This window comes from Nasonia vitripennis (genome assembly GCF_009193385.2).
Source record: "Nasonia vitripennis strain AsymCx chromosome 2 unlocalized genomic scaffold, Nvit_psr_1.1 chr2_random0002, whole genome shotgun sequence".
Classification (NCBI taxonomy): Eukaryota; Metazoa; Arthropoda; class Insecta; order Hymenoptera; family Pteromalidae; genus Nasonia; species Nasonia vitripennis.
This window is the reverse complement of record NW_022279608.1, coordinates 790,053-815,100: the sequence shown is the minus strand read 5'-3', so window position 1 is coordinate 815,100 and position 25,048 is coordinate 790,053. Positions and strand designations below refer to the sequence as shown.

The 25,048-nt window shown below is 35.5% G+C and overlaps 1 protein-coding gene across 16 annotated transcripts in view; it reads right to left on the bottom strand.

Annotated features, from left to right (window-relative positions):
- The window catches only part of LOC100680429 (protein unc-79 homolog), a 2,400,004-nt gene that overhangs the window by 2,258,273 nt on the left and 116,683 nt on the right, over window positions 1–25,048 (bottom strand). For all 16 annotated transcript variants that reach the window (XR_004345182.1, XR_004345183.1, XR_004345184.1 and 13 more), the window contains exon 3: window positions 19,850–20,011. Coding sequence is in view for 11 of the 16 variants with exons in the window: in XM_031923950.1 (XP_031779810.1) it covers window positions 19,850–20,011 (162 nt within the window). In the remaining 5 variants the exon portion in view is untranslated. The remainder of the gene's footprint in view (window positions 1–19,849; window positions 20,012–25,048) is intronic.

Here is a 25,048-nt window from a genome sequence, read left to right as displayed (position 1 = left end):
ATCACTGACGTCGAGCCCTTCCACAGAACAACCCAGGCGGCAGCCTTTATAGCAGCACACCGCCTGAAAAACTACGGACTGTGGAGAGAGAAAGTGGAACACACAAAGAAGCAAATTAAAGGAAAAGACTACGCTGTATTGTCAAGGAGACTTGATAAGACAGCATGCAGGTACAACTTCCAGAAAAGATATCGCATTCAAATCCCATCAAGGGAATATTGGAGTGAGCACGATCCTGGCCCAACTTTAGGCGAAACCTGGTACACGGATGGAGCCAGGAAGAAAGGCAGGGCGGGAGCTGGAGTCTTCCGGAGAAGGCCCGGTAAGAGGCTTATAGTACTGCTTGGAGAGCACGCCACCGTCTTCCAAGCGGAAATAACAGCAATCCTGCTCTGCGCGCAACTTGCGCTCGAAGAAAAAAGACAGGACTGTATCAACATCTGTACGGACAGCTGAGCCGCCCTAGCAGCGCTGGACGGTTCCTGTACCTCCTCCAAACTGGTATGGGACTGCTTAACGGCCTTGAAAAGACTCGGCGAAAAAGTACGCAAACTCTGCGAATGTAATCTGCGATGCTGCGAATAATCATCTGTGTAGATATAATCTTATTTTCAAAGATATTTGTATGTAAATAAGAAATTACGACTGCTCCTATGTATTTACGCATATCACGAGACGTAAACTGCACATTTGGTCTGCATTGAAATGATACTGCGAATAATCACCTGTGCAGATATGATCTGATTTTTTGAAGATATCTGTTTGTGAATGAGAAATAACTACTATTTTATTCACGCATATTACAAGACCTAATTTGCAGATTTGGACCGGATAAAAAGGATGCTGCGAATAATCATCTGTGCAGATATGTTCTGAATTTTTAAAGATATCTATTTGTAAATGAGAAATGACGACTGCTTTATGTATTCAAGCAAATCACAAGACGTAATCTGCAGATTTGGTCCAAATGAAAGGGATGCTGCAAATAGTCATTTGTGCAGAAATGATCTGGTGTTTCAAAGATATCTGTATGAAGATAAAAAATGACGACCGCTCAATGTATTTACGCATATCACAATACGTAATGGGCAGATTTGATCTAGATGAAAGGATGCTCGAATAATCATCTGTGCAGATATGATCTGCTTTTTTTAAGATACCTTTTTGTAAATGAGCAATAACGACTGCTCTATGTATTTACGCATACCATGCTGCTGATCATCATCTGTGCAGATATGAACTGCAGATTTGGTCTGCATTAAATGAATGCTGCAAATAATCATCTGTGCAGATATGATCTAGTGTTTTAAAGATATCTTTTGGTGAATGACAAATGACGACGACTGCTAAAAATATGAGTTTAAAACTAGTTAAAAATATGACTGAGGTTAGATAAGAAAAAAAAAGGTTTAAGGATACAACAGAAAATATGAATAGCAATCGTGTTAACAAACGTCGCCCGATTTAAAGGGCAATGAAACGGTCCGCGAATAGTTAAGACGCGAACGCGAAGGATTCGAGACCCGAGGTTAGTAAAGCGGGAGAGAAGCACATTCGAAGAGTGATAAGAGTCTTTGATCCACCCGGTAACATCTATTGAGTGGACAAAAGACCTCCCTATCTTCTGTAATGGCCGAGCCACCAGAGGAGAGCTGCTCGTGTGTAGAGGGAGATAAGTAGGGTATTCCCACTACGCATATCCTGCACACTTAGGTAAACCACACAGCTATTAGACTGATGTGTGAGGTACTACCATCTCACCATGAGTCTAGAACCAGATGCGCCACCTAAATGCAGGGTACTACCATCCTACACCGGTGACACAACTGATGGAGGGATGGGAGTGGGTAATGCTAAACAAGGGTTAACATAGTTTATATGTTTTAAATGTCTTTCATTTATTTATTTAATCATTCAATATTCTATGATAAGCGATGCTGGATCTCAGTCTACAAGGAGAGGGAGTGGACTGCACACATACTCTTCGAGAGCCTGGGGCTCATGGACTACTGGGTATGGTGGAGACCGGAGCAAGCAGCGAGTACTACTATTCGCACGTTGCTCAGTTGAGAGCCAGATCATGAATGCTCGCTGCTGGCTCCGGGGCTCCTTATATACCTGGGATGCTCCCTCTCTCCTGTGTTATCTGTGCGCACGCTCTCTACCAGCGCTTAGGTAGACTATTTACATGTGGCTACTAGCGCCACTCGGTCGGTAACTTGCCTACGCCAGGCAAGTTATCTGTTGCTGTTCTCGTATCCCCCGGGCTGGGCCTGCCGTCTCAGCAAATAAACTATTTTCATCGAAACTTTCTTACTTAGACTTTGGTGAAATGGATTACGTATGTCCTTATTGTAATGCTGTTAACTGGTCCGTAGAGTTTTCTAAAAAAAGTTGTTGTCACCAGTAAATATGAAGATACTTTAAAAGAATTTTGGAGCATTGGCGAGCGAAGCAGAAAAGGGTAAAATATATATCATGGGCCGCCTAAATAAGGGTTAGTTATAATGAAGGCGAGCCAAAATGAGAGGGAGAGCTAAAATATGGGGGAGCCAGAAACAGTACAATTACGTAAAAATCGTTCATTATTAACCCAATAACAAAAGTTGAGTTAAAAATAACGTGAAAAAGGGCATAATTGTAACCAAATAACCCAAATTGAGGAATAGCTAATTTCTGAAACGGCGGTGGCGGCAAAGATTTTTGATTAATATAGAGAGATATATTAAAACACTTAAACATTTCATTAACATATTCTATTGAAAGATATACTAATTTTCAATATTTCATTATATTAAAAAATATAACAAATAAAATAATGAATCAATTATTAATTATATAGAAAAAAATTACAATAAGAGTGTTTTTATTAGAACATCTATATGTAATAATTACGACAGTCTCAACCCTGTCATACACAGAGAGAAAGTTTTATTTAAACTACAATCCAAAAATCACGAATTATTATAGTTTAAAATAAAATACATATAAGTACATCAGATATCAATCGAAATTACTATCAAATATCTGTCACATCTCGTAGACAATGTCCAGGTGCCAGGACGACTCCCAGGACAACGGGACATCGTGTACCGATAAGATTACCAGATATCGGTTAAAATTACCGTCAAATATCTGTCATGTCTGGTAGACGATGTTCAGGTGATAAGACGACTCCTAGGATGACGGGACATCGTCTACCGATAAGACCACTAGATTTTGATTAAGACTATCGTAAAATATTTGTCATATCGCGTAGAAGATGTCCAGGTACTAGGATGACTCCTAGGACGACGGGACATCGTCTACCGATAAGACCACTAGATTTTGATTAAGACTATCGTAAAATATTTGTCATATCGCGTAGAAGATGTCCAGGTGCTAAGACGACTCCTAGGATGACGGGACATTGTCTACAGATGAGAGCACCATATCTCGATTTCAATTATCGTCACATATCTGCCATATCTCGTAGACGATGTCTACGTGTCAGAAAGACTCTCAGGAAGACGAGAAATCGTCTACAGATGAGAGCACTAGGTTTATATATCTTATAAAGACCAGAAATATCATCAGTGCAAAACCCTGCTTTAATTGTGCAAGATTTAGTCATAATGGATTTAATTGCAGGAATTCACCTGTATGCTTTAAATGCGCCGGAAGCCACCTTACACGAAATTATGAAGGGACCAAACCTACATGCTGTCCAAATTGCAAATTCAGTAATGATAATTACGGTAAAAAATATAGTACAAATCATATAGCAACAGATAGTGAAATGTGCGAAATCTTAAAGTCGAAAATAAGATTACACACGAGCTCAACTGATTATAATATCAAACCCTATCTACCGAGATACCTCGGTAAGGTAGACCACACAGGAAAATATCAACGAACAAACAGAGTCACAAGTAACTTAAGATCATAACTATAGGAGGCAGCACAGACTCTATCTTATCAGAAACGAGGTCAAGAATGGGAAGCGAAAGTGTAATTTCAGCATCAAAATGGAGCAAGATTTGAATCTGAATGAATCAAGTTTAAGTGATATACAGTCTCTGAATAGCAAGCTAAAAAATAATGATAATGTCATTTTAAGTGTCAACGTAAGAAGCTTAAATGCAAATTTTGAAAATCTGGAATGCATGATTGAAAGTGTGGCTGTGAAACCGTATGCTATTGTATGCACGGAAACTTGGTGTCTGGAGACACCTCAACTCTTTAAACTGCCGGGTTACAAATTGTACTACAACAATAGTAAAATAAATAAATCTGACGGAGTAGTTATTTACATACAGGAAAATTTAAAAGATATTACAGAAACCTTGGCGTTTGGAGACTTGAGTGTTCTTAGCACTACGATAAAACTAAATAAAGAAAATATTGTATTATCAGCTATTTATAGATCTCATGATTTGCCTAAGTCAGATTTCGTATTAAATCTTAAAAATTTTCTAAATACATATAATTTTGGGAAAAATCACTTGGTAATTGGGGATTTCAACATTGATATACTGGGTAATAATATCTTAAGCCAGGAATTCTTAGAGAATTTCTTAGAAAAATCGCACAGACCGGGATTTGTAGGTATAACCAGACCAACAGTTAATAATCCAACTGAAGGAACATACATAGATAATGTTTTTGTCAAAAATAGTACAATACAACTCAGTTTTATAAAATCACAAACACTTTTACGGATCATTATCCATTATTTGTAATTTTTCAAGAAGGACTAGCTAAAGTAGAAAAAAATGTTAATGATAAGAGAATTAATTACAAAAAATTATGCACTTACGCTTCTACTACTGATTGGATAAATGTTATAGACACGAATGATCCCAACAAAGCTACAAAAATATTATCCAAAACATAAATAAGTGCATAACTATTGCAATGTGCAAAAGTAAGAATAGTAATAAAGAACTAAAACCAAGGAAAAATTGGATTACAAATGCCATTATGGTATCTTGTCGTAAAAAAGAAAAGTTATATAATCAATGGAAAAATGATCCAGAAAATGAGCAACGAACGAATGAATACATTAAGTACAATAAGACTCTAGGCAAAATAATTAAGAATGCTAAGATTAAATATGAACAAAACACTTTCTTGTTAAGTAAGACTAATTCTCGAAAATTATGGCGATTAATAAATGATAAATTAGGTAAAAAGGGAAAGAAAAGTAACGAAATTAAATATATAATGAATGACTCTAACAATAAAATTGATAATATAGAGCAAATTACAAATAAGATGAATGATTTCTTCTGTGAAATTGGGCCAAAATTAAGTGATAAAATTAAAGTACCAACGGGTATAAATACTCCAAAGATACCATTCAATGATAAGTCGATATTCATAAGATAAACAAACAGTATGGAAGTTAAGAACACAATTACTAAATTCAAAGAAAAAGCGGGTAGAGTTGATGTAATTGGCATTAAGACACTAAAAATATTATCAAAACTATAGTAGCGAACCTTTGGCTCAAATCTTTAATTTATGTATAGAAAAATCAATTTGGCCTGATGCATTGAAAACAGCTGAAGTTATACCGATTTATAAAAATGGCTCCAAGCACACAGCAAACAATTAATTATAGACCAATTTCACTAATTTCGAATATTGCCAAAATCTTTGAAAAAATCATTCATAAGCGTGTATACGATTTTATAACTAAACACAATATTATATCTGATAATCAATTTAGTTTCATGAAAAATAAAAGTACAAAAAACGCATTAAATTACTTAACTAATATTATATACAGCAACTTAGATAAAAGCAAGCCTCTAATAGTCACTTTCCTAGATCTAGCCAAGGCGTTTGATACTGTAGATCATAAAATACTACTGCGAAAATTGCATTGCAACAGTATAAAAAGTGAGTCCAAAAGCATAACAACTGGTGTGCCACAGGGCACGATACTAGGCCCCCTGCTTTTCTTATTATATATTAATTATTTACTTGATAGCCTTAAGCATGATACCATAATATCTTATGCTGACGACACAGCTGTTATATCAGCTGATAATACGTGGGAATCTGCAGAACGCAAAATGAACAATTATCTAAGTCATGTGGCAACGTGGCTGGCTCTCAACAAATTGTCTCTAAATATTAACAAAACAGTTTATATAACCTTCGGGAACTATCGTGATAGCGTACCAACAAATATTTGCGTAAGAATTGATAACTTTTTAATAGAAAGAGTAGAGAGCTGTAAATACCGAGGCCTAATTTTTTATTACAACATGAAATGGGACAGATACATTGAGTATATAATAAACAAAACAAAATATCTAAACTATATCTTTGCTAAATTTTCTAATTTCATGAACACTAACGTACTAACTACCCTGTATTATACACTATTCCACAGTATAGCAACTTATGGAATTATTGCATGGGGAGGTGCGTATCAAAATTGTCTGAACCTGCTCCAGAGGCTGCAAACCAGACTTATAAAAACCATTAGCAAAAATACCTGAATTGTCGCGCGCGGAATATTCTGAGGCGAATATTCCCGCTTTTTTTGTGTGTGTATTCGAGTTCGCAAGGAGTGAGGTGTGGGAGAAATAAAGAAGTCGATTGAGCGAAAATCGAGAATATTTAATCACGCTCAAATTGAGAGGGGAAAGCCGTGAGGCATAAAACCCCTCTCGAAGTTCTTACAAGCTGCTAAGAAAAAGAAGAACGTGTGTCGTGTTCGTGTGTGTGTCGTGTTCGTGCGATTCTCAGAGAGAATCTTCGCTTCGTGTCCGTGGCGCAGTTCCACTGACTCAAGTCGGTAGCGCAGTTCTACCGACTTGCACGTTTCGACGCGCGCGAGATACGATTCGCGGAACCGGGCGCGAGCCGAACGCGAGTAGCAGGCAGCGAAAGAGACAAAGGAGCGAGATTAGAGAGATTTAGAGAGAATGAGAGAGAGAGAGAGATAGAGAGAGAGTAGCACAAGCACCAGCACCAGAAGCACTCGATGGACGTACGGACGGGTTCGCAAGAGCCAAAGTGTCGTTCGATCATTCGCTAGCTTGACTGCACGAGCTGTCAAGCTTGGCGTCTTATCGTCAACTGACTCGGCGCTCGTCCGGCCGCGCGCGACACGAGGCCGGCGGCGCTGCCGGCGAGCGCGGCAAGTCGCGACTCCGCTTGTTCAACTCGAGCACGGGAGATGGAGCCACATGCTCTACGTCGACCTCGCTGAGTTCGCTCGACACCGTTTTCACGGCGGAACTTACACCTCGGGTCTCGACGGAACAATACCTTTCTTAACAATAATTACCCTCCTAACATAGAACAATCTATTTATACAGAGCCGTTATATTATCACCATTCCAAACTAAAAGCACTATATCAGACAAATAAATCCAATACTAGAAATAAGAGCATTCTGTTACATAGAATAACAAAAGCGATAAGTAACAAGAATAGTTACATAATAGCTATTAAACTATTTAATGACCTACCTAATGAACTTAAGGTTATATCAAACAATAAGAAAACGATAAAAAAGGAAATAAAAATATGGGTTAAAAATATCAAATATAGTTATAAAGCAACTCATTAAATATAAATGTAATTTGAAACAAAGGCTATAACACCGTTATAGCCTTTGTTTCAAATTACATTTGTATTACATTACATTACATTACACAAGTTTACATGTGTTCCTAACCAACCTAACCATCATAAAACAACAGGCTATTTATTAGATAGGTCACTCGCGCAATTTTCGAGAAAACGATTTTTACATTTTAGCTTTTTACTTGAAAACCGCTCGACGAAATCGTTTAAAATTTTAGCAGCAGATAGTTTGTTTTAATGCATGGTGAATTACATTTTGAAGCAAAAAATTAAAACCTTCATATCTTACGAACCATAGGGGTTTGAAAGCTGTGCAATGAACTTAGCCAAAACACATGAAATATCTACTTTTTCTCAAAATCTCAAGTGCAATAAGGCCTTTTTACGTCCGTAAACGAGGCATAAATAAAACTCATTTTTTTCAGTTTTTGTTTTATTACTGGAAAAATAAGTGGTCAAATCACTTGAAATTTTAATTGAATATAGTTTGACATGTGACCCATCGACAAAATTATTAGTTGTGATGTTTAGTTTTAGAGATATGAATTAAAAAAAATCACCTTTTTTATTTTATTTGCCGATCAAAGCAGTCGATCCGAGGACCAAACGATGTTAAGTAGGTAATTTTATTTTCTTTCAAATGCATTATAGTTAAATTGTTTGCAACAATTAAAAAAAAAACACAAAAAAGTTTTCAAAAATCAAAAAATGACCATACAAAAATAGTTGAGAAAATAAAAAATAACTGTTTTTTCCGAATCCAGAATTCAAAAATATGCATGTCAAATTTTATTAATATTGACAAAGTAGTTTCAGAAATATTACGGTATACACACACATCCATACGGACAGTTTCTAAAAACACTTGATTTGAACTTCTAACACACTAAAAAGTATTTTCTAGAAGTATTGACGAAACTCAAAATTTTACTATTACAAAACTTCCTCTAGGAGGAAGCAAAAGAGAAATATGTGACTTAAACGACTTTTAATGTGCTTCAAAAACCGTGTCTTTATATTGTGATTTAGCAACAAATTATTATTTGATGTTTTAATTTTGCGTGTAACAATATTGGATTCAATTTACTTCTAATAATAAAAAAAAATTGTCGAAATCGCGTTACTCTTGTCAAAACCGTGCTTCTATAATTGAATTTCTAATAAATTTGCAATAATTATTTAAAATTGCAAAAGTTTTGTTGTTGAAACACTCTCATAATTAATTGTTAATGCTTTTTGTAAAATATAACCAGTAATCAATTTCTTATGCAGTGATTCTATGAGAAATTTGTCGCGTCTTGAGGTCAATTGTCGCTTTTTGTTAATAGTTATAGTTATTTATTGCTTATTTTTCAATGAAAAAAGTGTGTTTAAGCCTAAACCCTCAGTTTCTGCTTTGATTTATTTAAAATTTACAATTTTTATGAGTTTGATAAAAAATACTTTGACCAAATTAAATCAGACAACCAACTCTTATGCTCGCACCCAGCCTTGACTGAATCATTTTATTCCTTGATTAATTAAAAATTGTCACTCCTTATTTTTAATAGTATTATTCATGATCTCCTTTATTAATTTTGTTTCTTTATGCAAACCTGTGCTTATAAGTGCACACGCAATGGGCTTCCCTATGTGTGAACTTGAGCGTGCTTTGGGTTTATGTGCAAATATAATATTAATTATTGTTCGGGAGATAAATATACATAAAACTAACGTTTTCCAACATTTACAGGGAAATATTCGATTTCTTAACACTGAAATCAGCTGTTACGAATACAGGAGACCAGATTTTCTTCTGTGAAAGCCGGAATTCAGCACTGTGCATAGGAGCCTCGACAAGGCTCCGGTTCGACTTCTGGCAATTGTTCGCCAATAAACTTTAGTGCTCTTCGTCGACCAGATTATTAATATTGGAGTTATTTTGGAGCATAATCTACGCAAGTCCTAACCCACTTAAAAATAAACACATACTTTTATTACATGTTTTTATTATATGATAAAAACATGATTTAATTACATGTTTTTGTGGTTTCAATTTATCACATCATAAAAACATGTGATAAAATTGTATATAATGACTACAGGTTATGCATTGTATCTTATAGCTGCGCTAAAAATCATCCTCGCCGTAACCGAACTTTGCAAAAGGGACATAATTAGACATAATACTCAAGGTACAGCTTTATCCCGTAACAGAAAGTGTGATATACAGTCTGGATAGGCCTGGTCGCCCTTCAAATTACTGACAAGAATTACACTGCAACTGCTGACTGTAAATAGTACTACTAGCTGTAAATAATAAAAACAAAAAAAAAATTTACGCAAAGTAACGTTGCTGTTGAGTTGCTATAGATGTTATTATCATTAGAAAAAAAAGGAAAAGTCATCTGATATCTGTAGAGAGTAGAATAAACAAGCTTTGTCATATGAAAATTCCTTCCTTCACATATTTCAGGAACATAGCACATCACTGATAGACAGAAGATCGAATTCGGCATAAACCATAAATGCACAGGATCAAATTATGGCACTTTATGAAAAAACAAAACTAACTTTATGCGAAAAAAAATGCGATGCGAGGTCATACACAAGGACTGTGTCGAGCAGCTGACTCGACTGTATCATTAACGTGAAGTATCTCTGAAAAAAGGTTTTACTATAAAACGCTGCGTTTGTAATACGAGCACGTTGTTCCGCCGTGATCGGCACAGAGATTTGTGATGATTGTTCATTGCGCGCACAAATTTATTCTAACCATTAAATGCTGTTACACTATACATGTCGCGACTAAACTTCGCTGCTCAAGTCGTGAAATGTGTTGTGTGACAGCCTGACAGTTTTTAATGGTTAGGACAGGTTAGGATCTACTTCTTGTGCGCGCGGTAATCGTTAAGGCGAATCTTTGTGCCAAGCACAGCGAAACAACGTGCATCTTTTTCAAGCTTAGCCTTTTGCAGGGTAAACTTTTTTCAGTAATATACAGAACGACACGAACATATTAGACGCGGAGTACCTATCCATAACGGTCTTAGCGTATTTTGCATATATTATCCAGTTGAGTCAACTGCCCTATAGCCCTTATAAGGACATAACCTCACATTACGCTTTTGACGCACAAAGTTAGTTTTGTTTGTGTAGTTGATGCCGAATTCGATTGTCTGCCTATCAGTTATGTGCTATATCCTTAAAGATGTAAAAGAAGGTTCCAGGGCTCTCCATATAATGTATGTTGTTAATGCTAATCTCTACTGAAATCAGATAAGTTTTACTTCTACTTTAACGATAGTAAAATTTCTAGTAACTCAAGAGCGACGTTGCTATATATGTGTAAATATTTTTTTGCACTTATTATTTACAGCTGCAGTCAGCAGTTGGAGTGTGTCACACTTTCTGTTATGAGTATGAGGCTGTAACCTGATTATTGTCCTTTTGCAAAGTTTGGTTATGGCATGGATGATTCTGAGCACAGCTGCTCTATAAAGAACAATGCATTGACTGTAGTCATTACATAATTTTATCATATATCTTTATGATGTGATAAATTGAAACCACATAAACATGTAATAAAATTATCTGTTTTTATCATATAACTATAACATGTAATAAAACATGTGTTTATTTTCAACTGGGAACGGGCCCACCCCTACGTTTCTGCCAATATTTCAGTGTTTAAGGTAGTTTACCGGAATATTTATTTTCTTAGGATATTGCTCAAACTTTGTTTACATGTTCACTTAAGTGTCCTCTACAACGTGGTATTTTTTTACCCCCATAGCGACATTTATTTTTTGAGATATTGAACCTTGAAATTTTGTATTTTAACATGGGAAGCCTATACTGAGTCCGAATTTTGAGGATGTTTAGTTGAATTGCGGAGCGAGTTTTCTTAAAATATTTTTTTAAAACTAGCCTATAATTTAAAATAGCAATACAAATCATGGAGAAAAAGTTAGATAGAGCAAACGAGGCTTTTTTTTCAAAATACAACAATTCAAAGTTTTTATCCCATGGTATTAGTATATCTATATAGGTACGCAGTGTTCCTCTCTCTTACAAATTTTGAGAGTATTTTATTCTGTAAACAATTTATATCATCATTCTAATGTTTTATACTATAAATTGTAAGGTTTTGACATTAGATAACACTGTAAAATATAGTAAAAAAGGAATTCTATCAAAAAACCCTAATTGAGCATCACTGTAGTCGGTGGACTACCTTATGAAAGAAAATTCATGCAGTGTGACAAGTGTAGTTGTGTCAAATTGAGTAGTGTGGCAATTTGTAAACATTGTAAAATTTTAATGGTTTGAAATTAAATGTGAAATGTTGAACTGGATGATTAAAAATAGTGTTTTCATGATATGTGCACGAAAAAGGCCACTTTCCAACTACTCCCTTAATATAAAATGCTGATAATAGTGTAGAAATGCGCATACGTCTAGTAAGAAGTAAGGATTGTTTTTGTCTGATGGACTTGACAGACGATGAAAAATACAAAGTTAGCATCAGAGTAGCTACGCTCATAATTCAAAGAGTAAATCAGTCCTGGAGTTTTACCAGCTTATGCGCAAGCGTTATCGAAAACCACGGGTAAATATCTCATAACGAGAGTCGAAGTTAAGTCGTTTACTCTTTACTTAGTAATATTAGGCGATTCGATCGACAACGTTATACACGGCCAGCTGCCAAAAAGAATAATCTTGGGCTTTGTGGAAAACAAAGCATTCAACGGAAACCACGCGTTGAACCCTTTTAATTTTCAACACTTCTCCATTAATTATATTTTCATGATACGTGCACGAAAAAGGTCACTTTCTATGCATCTAAAATGAATGGAAAATCGAGTTTTTCTTAGCAGCGGAAAAAAATTGCTCCCTTGGGAGGAAAAAACTTTCTCCTCCCGAAGGAAAAGGTCTTTTCCTCCCAAGGAATTGTTTTACTTTGAAAAGTCCTCGAATTTCCCATTCCTTTCATATGCATGATAAGTGGCCTATTCGTGCACTTATCATAAAAAGTACGGTGTGCAACAAGGGGGGAGTGGCTTTTTCAGACTCGGGTGACGTTTTTAGCACTCGTGTCCGTCTCGGGCGCCTACGGCGTCCTCGACTCCCACTCGTGCTCGAAACGTCACTCTTACTAGAAAAAGCGAATTTTCCCCCCTAGTTGCACAATATACTATTGTGACAGAAGTGCAATGCGAAATTTTCTAAAATTTTTTGATTCTATTGTGTTTGAAATCTTTAAAGCAACTATATGAAATTTTTCTCTTGAAAATTAGTGCTTTTTACATGTTTTTAGTATGTGATTCATTGAACAATGGTTTGTAGAACTGAAATGCTAAAGTGTTTAGTAAAATAGTAGTTTTGTAATTTTATTTAATTTTGTTGAAAATTTAATATGTATTAGGATTCTTTGTCTGTTGTGTGATTTTGGCAGGACTCGTAAAACTGCCTGTGTGTTAAGTATGTGATAAGAAAAGAGAAACATATTTATATAAAAAAATCGAATGTTGTGACAACTGTTGCAAAAACCGAAAAAATGTTGAATTTTGTTTTAGAATTAAATGTTGTGTTGAATTATTTTACCATTTATTCATCTAGTATATTTCAAACCTTACAATGTCTCTTTTGTGCCAGAAAAAATTCGAATTTATTAAATTAAATTTATTTTGTAAAATTACTTCAAAGTTCTACGCGTGTCACTCGATATGTGCTAAGCGTGACGTCACGGCGTCTTTGTATGCTCGCGCGCATGTCTCAAATTCACTGTTTCAAATTCTTTCAACGCTTTCTTTGTACTTATATTTTTTTCTTTTAAAATTTTGTTCTATGCACGCGCACTCACTAGGGTTTAGACATAACTTCTATATGTAGCAAACAAGCAGTTTCGCAACTAACAAAGCCGATCACATCTTAGCTCCTCCACCGGATTTGTTATGTTGGTTTTTGAATAACGAATTCATATTCTGGGAATGAATTAGACTACACTCCTATACAGGAGTGACTAGCGGAATCAACTAGTTGTCGTTGCGTTACTACTGATTTATTGGGACTCGAGATATTTAGTGAAAGACACTTACCTGGTTGATTTTTCAGAGAACTCCAGATCGGAAATAGATTAATAAGAATTTCAAAATCAAGGTTTGAATCTCCAATAAAGTGATATCTTGAACATAAATAATGTGGGTTTATCCAGAAATTGATTTGCTCTCAATAAATGCTCTTTGATTAAATTAAATGACACACACACACACAACAAAATTAATAGAACTCGCTCATTATTCAAATTATGCGCGTTCGGGGAGGTGTCGGAGAGAAAGCGTCATAGCTTTCTCCCACGCAGGGTCCTTACTTCTCCTCCCTTCGCACTTCAGCTAACAATAAGACTCTCCCTCTTACTCATTAGGCCTTGTGAGCCTGTACTACAGTCAACGGCTGAACTGTAGTGTTGGATGTGCACGCGCGCTTCAGCCGAAGGAGGAGACATTGTTTCAGTTTAAGGTTACTCTTATTAAGCGTCGAAGTTTCTGGATTTTTCCTGCTGGCTTTATTTTATGAAATCTGAATTATATTATTTTAGATACTTCACTCAACAGTAATTGTGACAAGAAGATTAAACAATGGCTATTAAAAATTGAAGATGGAAAATATTTCAACAAATTTGAAATGTACAATGATATACTTCCAAGGGAATAATTATCAAGCAATGATAAAATAATGGAAATTTCTGGAGATTGCTTTGATAATAATAATGCCAATAAACTTTGCGAAAGAGTAATTTTAGCGCCGAAAAACAAAGATGTATTAAAAATTAATAATAAAATTTTAAATAGCATGCAAGGCGATGTAAGAGAGCATCTACGTGTAGATTTATACCACAAATTAATAACACGTATTGATTTGACTTCTTCAAAAGAAGAAACTCCTTTTTGAAATGACAAAACGACAGTTTCCAGTACGTTTAGGATATGTTATAACAATCAACAAATACAAGGCCAACCATTTAACAAAGTTAGTGTCTATTTACCAAATCAAGTTTTCAGTCATGGTGAATTATATGTAGCATTATCTAGGGTAAAGTTAAAAAAATTAACAATTTTACTTTAAAAAAATTTAAGTTTCAACGATAAAAGTAAAAATAAAGATGATTAAAATAAGATATACACAAAAAATATCGTATATCATAAATATTAAATCAATATTAAATTAATAATAAACGTATAAAATATGTCAGTTATTGAGAAAAGATGAGAATGGATTCACGGCACACAGAAGTAAATATATATAAATTAATAATAAACAAATAAATCTCCTATTCTAGATATATATGGGGAATTCTACAACAAAAATGCCTTTTTCTGGCTGCAGAAATTGAAAAAACCCGAAAACGTGCCTTGTGACTCTGTTGTATAGGCCCTTTAAATTTGTCGAAAAATAGCCATTGTTCAACGGCATGTATCTAATGCATAGGGGCACAAACAGGAAACGTATTACAGTAGAATGAAAGTACGGGAAAAAAACTTCAATTTAAAAAAAATTCGTTCAAAATGTTTTGGTCAAAAGTTAAGCAGAATTGAAAATGCGGAAAAATCACGAAAATTGCAGGATTTTTGGGAGTCACGAAATTCGGACTTATTATCTATGATTTCTCCACATTTTCAATTGTGCGTAACTTTTAACCAAATCAAGCAGTTCCAACGCATTTTTTAAAATCAAAGCTCTTTTCTCGCACTTTTATTTTACCGTAATGCATTTTCTGTTTGTGCTACTATGCATTAGATACATGCCGTTGAACAATGGCTGTTTTGCGACAAATTTGAGGGACCTATAAAATAATGTTACAAGACACTTTTTCGGTGTTGGAACATGGTTTTGCATTGTTCTAAACATGTACAATGAGAAAAAAAGTTGCGGACGCGTGCCCTAACATTTGTTTTTTTCGGTTTCTGTAACCAGAAAAAGGCATTTTTCTCGTAGAATTCCCCATATGGGCAACATGTAAATAATGAGCTATGAATTATAAATAATAGTAAACAAATAAAATGTATTAGTTATCGAGAAAAGATGTGAATGGCTTTAAGGCACACAGGAAAATTGAAATAACCTACGGAGGAGTGCCTTCTTCTTCTTCTAGAAGACAACTTTCTAGACTTTCAGTCAATGAATAAAATGTGCCCTGTTTTCTCTTAGAGAAACAGACCGCAAAATACAGTCTGGGAGTTGAAGGGTCGTCACTCCAGAGAAGGTGAGGTGGGCCATTGGGTACATTCAGGCCTCTAAGGCTCTATGTACGAATAGTACATACCCAGCTTTCTTGTAGGAGGGACTAGAAGAACTATTAGGTCTTCTGGCCAAACTCTTTAGAGCTAGGGTTGTCCTGGGGTACGTGCACAAAATCTTGAAAACGGCTATGTAGTATTTATTCCTAAGCTTGGAAAAGCTAGTCACACGATTTCAGGCCCATCAACCTGAAATTATTTGTATTTAAAACACTTAAGAGATTAGTTGACAGATATATACAATCAGATATTCTTACCATAAACCCACTACATCCCAAACAGCATGCTTATAGAACAGGTTACTCCATGGAAACTACACTACATGCGGCGGGCCCACCTGGCAGGTAAGAGAGCAGCAACGGATAACTTGCCGATATCGGCAAGTTACCGACCATGTGGCGCTAGCGTCGACTATATATTAATCTACATGAGCGCAGGTAGATGGCGTGCGAGTATAAAGCATTGTAGAGAGGGATAGCCCCGGGCATTAAAGAAGCTTCTTAGTATGCAACGACCATAGCGCTTTCGAGGTTATCCGGGGGATTATCCCTCTCTCCAAATAGAATATCAGTTTGCGATCTTCTGTACATTATGCATAAATATATAAATGATTCTCTTCTCAAATTAAAGTCTTTTCAACCTTATTTTATCTACCTTTCACCCCTTCGTCTTTCTCTTTCAAGGACAGGACTGCGGATCCCTGCCTTGACTGAGCCGGTAATAGATAAATGTGGACGTGAGATAGTGGTTCCTCCTGAAGCATCTCTTAATTGCGCAGACCATTGAATATCACCCGTAGCGTCGGAAGATCCTTGGTCATTAACTAAATACGTCGGGTGTGCTTATATCTTCTCTAACAACTACTCGGGCACAGAACTCACACGCGGTTCGCGGCTAACATAAACCGGACCGTTCCAACCGATGGGATTAGATTTTATTGACGACGGACAAAACATCAGAGAAAAGAACAAAATTTAACGTCAAGACACAACTACATCACTATAGACGATAAATGGGAAATTGTGAAATGTTCGTCATGGTGACGATTATAGTTTTTTAGATGTTCTTCACATCGAGATCTGACGATGAGACAAATGAACTGAAAAAAGGCGTGATATAATATAGTTATATAATATAGGCAGTCATACAACAGATATATGACATTGTGATTGTTTTAACTCGGTTTTCTAATATAGTTAATACGTGATCTGTTGCCATATTATGGCGCGTTTATCAAAGTTACTATGTCAGTTATGTCTATTTATTAGTGAGTACTATAAATTTAATTGTAAACTAATATAAAAATTTAGAGGAATAACATTGAAGTCTTTAATTTAAGTGGAATATGATAATAAGATCATTTTAAATTTATAAGTTAAAAAATAATAAACCAAAAAGTATATTAACGTAGTAATATAAGCTATGTTTCATGGTGCGCGTGGAAGCATGGCAGTCGGCAGGGTAAATTGCTTAAGTTATTACGCTAATAATAATATTTATTATTTTCATTTAATGGTTTAGTGTTAGCTATTGATTAAATAAAAGTGTATGTATATTTTATTTTTAATATATTTTCTTTTTTTAAATATCATTTATTGTTTTTCTTTATTAAATATATTTAGTCTCAATAAAAATGATATATTTTATACCTAAAACGGAAATCACTGCTAAAAGTTTTACTTGTCTAGTTTTTTAGGTCTTTAAACAATAATAAATTCTTTTCGTGTATTTTACACGATAAAAACTGGGTGAAATTGGCCCCTAATTTAGGTTACACATTATTTACTGATACATAACCATTCGACACTTATTAATATAGCGAATAGCGAAACAGGGTTTATGTTACAATGCGCTATAAGTATACAACTAATGTACCATACGACATTTTTAACTACAGCAGATAATGTCCAGGTATCAAAATCACCTCCCGAATAGCGAGACATGGTCTGTGATACAAAGCACTAAGTATATAATAAATGTACTAGAAAGAAATTTTCATCTTCAGTAAACGGAGTCCAGGTGTCAAAATGATTCTGAGATTAATCCATTATAGTTATGGTAAACGGTGTATAGTGCTACCTTAAAAATTACAATAAGTTTGACCATAACAAACTTCGTTTATGGTCATAAGTATCAACGGGCGCGGTAGCGCCCCAACAGCAAGTATAAGTTTTTAATACGATGCGTTGTCAGGGAGTAGCGCGACCCTATTATACTTTAGATTTGCTTTTTAACCTAAATGCGTTTTATTGTCTCCAATGATTTCTTGTCTGTTATGTCTTAGATGCTTACGTTTGAGTAATGTATCTTGAAGATTTTAATGAGATCTTTCGCATGATCATATTTTGTTTCAAAAATTTCTTTTTTAGCAAAATAATTATGATTGAAAATTAATTTGCGATAATCCCTATATAAAAAAGTCATGACCGGATGAAGTGAAGCCAAGAATGCGTCAATATGATTGGCTCATGTAGTGCGCATGCGTCAAAAGTATCGTTAGAATTTTTTGATTTGTTTTTGATTTCTAAAATTGATTCTAATATTAAAAATGTAATATAACACTATAATACCAAATTATAATTTGTGTATTTATAATATTCTAGAGACATTCTACTCTCGAGACTATTCTATTCTCGAGACATAACCTTAAAATTTTAAAAGGAAGTTGGCGACGAAACCGCGGCAATTTTGAAATTTATATGAGCGCGAAATAAATCATATATTGTAAAGTTTGATATATTTCCATGATAGAAAACAAATATTAAAAATATCAATCAAGTATTTATATTCCATTTAATAAGTTAATGAAATTATAGTCTACTACAGTGCGCGCAGCGCACTGCGCCAAGTCTAGTTTCTTAAAATTTTGGCCATGCAATTCTCATCTTTTTAAGTACAACAACACAAGAATATGTTATAGAATAATAGGTTACATGAGGTTATCTTCAGCAATCAGTGCAATATACTATACTACGCCGCGAATGTCTCCATAACATATTAATTATGTGCAACTCTAATAGTAAAATAGTGAGAGAGGTGTCCGCTAATCGTCGCCGCCTTTTACGAAACGAATCGCAGTTGCAGAGAGCCAAACGCACGGATCTATCTACACAAAGATTTTGAGGAAAGAGGACTAGATTTTTCAAGTTAGAAGTTGTCAAGTTGTCTTTATTTAGTTTTTCTGAGTTAGTGTTAATTTTAATGAATCGTTCTACCAAAGGTAATTACGATCGGACTTTTCATTTTTTTGAAAGTTTGTAAATACAAAATACCATGTGGCGGATTTGCGAAGCTTTAGCTACGACATCCCCTTAAATCATATTTTATGTAAGTTTGTTTCTTCTTATATTGGGATCATTTTAGATAACAAACTCTATAATTTATACTAGGTCTTGCACTTAAAGTTAGGCATAGTAAAACATTCATTGTATTTCTATACATATTATCAGAGTCCTTTTTATTTGCATAATCTTATCCCAAAACTAAGGAAACGAGCTGTTCGCCAATAAATAAAGGTGGTGTTTTTGTATTTTGTTTCTTCGCGAATCGGTTGCTCGTAGTTCTTAATTTATAAGACAGTATTTGCAATTGATTTACTCGTGAAAAGTACAGCCGTGCAAGAAGGTACATGAATTTAGCAAAAAACATTAGTTTATCGCTACACCGAACCGACAAGTTGATTGATGTTGCCAATAACAGAAAAACGCAAGGACCTATCTCATGTGGCACCAATTGTTGTCGTAAATCCTTGCCCATCTTTTAATTTTAACTATCGAGGTGTTTGCAAACAATAGTGTACGCAACCGCTGTTAATGCCTCGCTTTTCGTTCACACCTTAATAACATAAAATAATTTTTAAAAGTTAATTTGAGCAACCTATTAAGTCAGCGAGCCTGAAGACACGTGTAAGAATATTTTTCGAATACGAAATTGTAAAACTCATTATACCGTGGTCAAGCTAAACAAATAAAATCTCATACCTTGCACACCTATATGTATTGAAGGAATAACATCTATTAGTTGCGATATAGCGTTGTAAAGTTGTTTATAATCTAAATTAGGGTACAATCCAATTCTCTCCATATCCAACTTTTGATACCTTAACATTTCATATGGAGACTTCTCTACATCCTTCAAAAGTGCTGCAATAATAAGAGATAAATAATATTTGTCTGAAACTTCACACATATTTTTCATCAATAGCTATCGATTCAAAAATGTTACATAAATTAGTATTCGTGCGCCATGTGCGGTCATTCAGTTTTTTTATTCACTACTGGACTATAATAGCTACTTTAATACCTGAAAACCGGTACTAAAGATAGAATATTTTGCAATAAGGGAGTAGAGTCGTAAATTAATCTAGCGGGCGGGTCTACTGCTAAAGCAAAGCGAGGGCTATAATCTCCCAAGAGAATAATCGACTTTACCCCCGTGTTACATATAGAACTTTAATCACGACTCAACTGTGTAGCCAATACTTTGTTGACTTAAAAAGTAGGGCTATTGTCCCTTTTTATCCTACTGTCAATAACAAACAAACTATTTTTAAATTTATTGTGACAGGAACCGTAGCAGTTAATGAAGCCTTTCATAAGGAAACGGATGCACCTTAAATTGTCAAAAGATGAAAAATCCAATTTTTTGTTTATATTTTTCCTAAATTGTTTAAAAACTGAATTAAACTATTAATTTCTATTTATCAGCTATCGCAGACTTACTTAAGATTTGAGCTTCAAAGGGCACTTTTATACTGATAGATATGCTTCATACACACTTTTTTATATAATATTTTTTTGTAAAACCCCACATTTATCTGGAAACTATATGTGTTACATCATTTATCGCGTTAGACGCATGATTAATCGCGTCGAAAAAAGTTTGATAAATTAAAGCGATTAATTGCACTATTATTCCTGCGTTTAATCACGTGAATAATCGCGCTAGTAATTGCGAGATTTTACTCAGTAGGGAAATAACAGATAATGAAAATCTCGATACAACGGTTATTTGCAGTCCCGCCATCTTATAGTTTATCAATAAAATACTTAAATTATTACTTCAAGGTGAAAAATGTCATTTTTAATGAACAAAGCTGCAGCAAAAATATGCCAGTTCAAGAAGCGTCAGAAGATGACTGCTTTTTTCACGGTAAATCTGTATCAGATCAGATGCACAAGGAGAATATACATACGAAGGACGAGCTTGACAACACTTTGGATCATAATAAAGATGGCGGAGCGGTAGCCGAAGGTCATAATGCTATTGCAGATGCTTAAGTTAAAGGACAAGGCCAAGCAAACGCCGTTTTAGACTCTATGCACTTACGAGATTGATTGAAATTAAAAAAGCCTGTTAAATATACTGTCATACCTCCTGTTACGTTCTAAGAAGCACTTAAAGACCAAGATGCTGAAAACTAGCGAAAGGCTATCGACAACGAGCTGAAGCAGCATGAGAAAAATGGCACCTGAGAGCTTGTTCCAAAACGTCCAGGAATAAGAACGATAGACTCTAAATGGGTATTCGAAATTAATCCAGGATCCGACAAACATGATGCCTGCTTCAAGGCACGCCTATGTGCCAGGGTATTTTCGCATATGGAGGGACTGGATTACACTAAGACTTTCACACCTGTAGTGCGCAACGACTCTCTCCACATGCTGCTGGCCCATGATGTCCAGGTGTCAGTTCATGAATTTACATTTAAAAGCAGCAGATAAAAATTCAAAGGCAGTATGTAATGCGCCGTATCCTCCATTAATCGGTTTACTTATGCACCTGGCCATGGCTAGGCAATTTGATATATCTTACATTGTTACTTGAGCGAATTTCAAAGTAGATATGATTTGAAAAAAACCTTTCTCAAAAGGTAAAAGGTAGGCAAGTAAAAACTGGTTAGGCAATCGCCCCGTATAAAGAGTTTCGAAGAAACGTCTTATACTCAGGGCGAACGCCTATTGGATTTGACCAAAAATGTGTTTTTTTTTTCAATTCTTTCTGAGCCATTTTTTACAAAAAGGTTTTTTCATAAAGGTATTCTGGCTAATTTGTAGAAAATTAAATTCTGAACAAATTCACAGTATTTAAAAATTCTAAATACCCAATTGAAAAAAGTCTTTCTACTAGCGAAGCCTCATTCTCCAAAACTTTACTTTCCGTCCGTGCACAGGACCTGATGTTCATAAGAAGTGACCTTATATTACACAACATACTTGCTCAAAACAACTTTTTTTAAATCAAATTCACTATGTTTATTAAATATACTATATTCTACATGATCACCATGTATATGCATCTTTTTAGACATACTTTTGTAGACCAATAAAGGTAGAAACTGACATTTATTTACTATACCCATACTAAATTTTTGAAAAACTAAACTTTTTACATTTGCTTCTATGAAATACTTGTACAATGACTATATATGTTCAATTTACTATATTCTAAGCCATTACTGAGCATATGTATCTATATATACATATATTTCATTTTTTTTCCTTTGCATAACCTTAAATCTTAAGAAAATAAGAATTGTTTTCACTCTAACTATATTAAACACTTGCTCTGTAACTGTATATAATCATACTCATCGCCATGTATATATATGCATACTTTTACTAATTTTTATACAAAGTGACCTTATATTACACTTCATACTTTCTTGAACGAACTTTTTGCACTTAAACTCACTATATATATATATATATACATATATATATATATATATATTGAATATACTATATTCTACACAACGCCTAGCCTAATTTTTTTTAAAAAACCTTATATTACATGTCATACTTGCTTGAATCAACTTATTTCACTCAAACTCACTATACATATATATTGAATATACTATATGCTACACTATGACTTGCCTAAATTAAAAAAAAAAACATATTGCATGGCATACTTGCTTTAATTAACTTTTTTCACTCAAACTCACTATATATATTAAATATACTATATTCTACACTATGCCTAACCTACATTTTTAGAAAAAACCTTATATTACATGTCATACTTGATTGAATCAACTTTTTTCATTCAAACTAACTATGTATACTGAATATACGATATTCTGCACAACGCCTAGACTAAATTTTCAAAATAGCCTTATATTAAACATACTTGCTCACCCTATTGAAGACAGAATGCGTCAATTGTTTAGGTGCCTAGCAGGTGACTACGCGCCAGAAGACTTCCGTCCGTCGCTAACCTTGTTAAATTCGGAGGAGTTATTTAGGTCGCGGGCGACACGACGCGCGACGTACATAACGAATTATATCCCTCAGGAAGTCAGCGGCATATTTGAAGAAGAAGAGCGGAACGCGAATCAAATAAGTCTAAGAATTTTGCACCAAAGAAATGCAATCAGCAATCCTGATGCCGAAAGTCAGGAGCAACAGGTGTGCCTACGGATTGCAGCAATCTAAGCGGCGTTGAAAACGAATTCAGCTGGTTGGAACCAGTAACAATAGGGTTCGGTCAACCGCTACATAGAGAACAGGTTCGACAACCGTTAGCAACAATTTTCGGTGACAATCCGTGCGATAATACTAGCACGGTAGGGAATGACGTTGTTGAGGAAAGCCTCGAAAATCCAGATCAAATAAGAATAGACGCGAATCCCCCAGAATTAGCGGATGAACAAGAGAGAACATCGAACGTCGATTTCCTGATGTATTTAGCCAGCGACGGCTGCACGTATAATTTACCGAAAAGAGTCGTCGACGACCTATTAAGGAAAGACGACGAAATCGCACAGTATAAGAAAATACGAGATGAGGCGTGCGAATATATAAAGAAATTACGCATAGCTAACAGCGCTCAGAGAGAGCCTCCAGCGTGTAGTACCCGTTTAAGAACATCAGAATTTACACGGTCGAAAGAAGATGCACCACCGTCAGTAGGGACCAAGAGTAAACACATAGATTTTAATGACACGTACACGACTAGGTATTTCGAACCAACGAACAAGAATCTCTCAACTTCAGAATTAGAAGATAGCAACATATACCAGCAACCTCAGCGAAGGCTGAGTCAAGAGTCGACACCACACAACCATACGCCTGGCCAACTACGGTCGATTCAGCCTCCGTATACGTTACCACAGTCGAGTTACGAGAGGAATATCTTTTCACAGAACAGAATGGCACAACAGGCACAAGTACCGACATGTCATCAAAGCCAGTGTTACCAGACGTGCGATCAGCATAGAATAAACCAACCACAAAATACTGGTGATTCCCAGCAAAGGAGTGGGAATGCTTGGAGAGAGGGGGGCCAGCCAATACGTCCGAATAGCCTGGTTTCAGAACGCGGGCCAAGCAACCTACAGACTAATACGTCTGGATATTATGACTCTAACCTCCAAAATACGTTGCGAGAAAATTCCGCCGATATTAACGACAAAATACGAAAATGGAATGTAAAATTCGGAGGCACGTCAACAGAAGATGTAGAAGAGTTTATCAGATTAGTGGAAGGTTGCAGGAAACTAGCTCGTCCAAGGATTTCAGAGGAAGAATTATTAGACGCGTTATCACACACCACTTCTTTACTTTATCAGGAAGAGCATTGAAATGGGCTAGGGTTGAACGTCCGAAATGGCACACGTGGAAAGATTTCTGCGAGGAAGCCAGAGCAACGTACGGCATGACAGACGAAGAGCGCTCACAACTAATTGTGGAGGCGAGCTCACGTACGCAGGGACCACACGACGACGTAAACGATTACTACGTTAGCATGGTCATGATATTCAACCGTATGCCGGATGCCCTACCAGTTCGACAACAGCTGGATATTTTATATCAAAATATGAATCCAGTGTTAAAATTGATTTTCGGTCGAATGGAATTCGAAACTCTAAACGAATTCAAGGGTAAAGCTGTGAGTGCCGAGAAATGGACGAGAGCAAAATCACGTTACAAGCCACCCCCTACTCCGGAGAAATCTATGCTACCAGGAGCTGCTTATAATCCACAGGAGAAGGCAAAGAATAAAAATCAGCCGGCGATAGCAGCTATCTGTCCAACGGATGCAAAGGAGCCACCCCTCTGGTTCAAGACTTGGGTCAACAACAATTACTCTTCAATAGCAAAGAAGGATAACAACGGCCGTCAGAACCAAAAAGGGTCCAATAGATCTATCCAGGGTAAGAAGAAAACCTTTGCGGA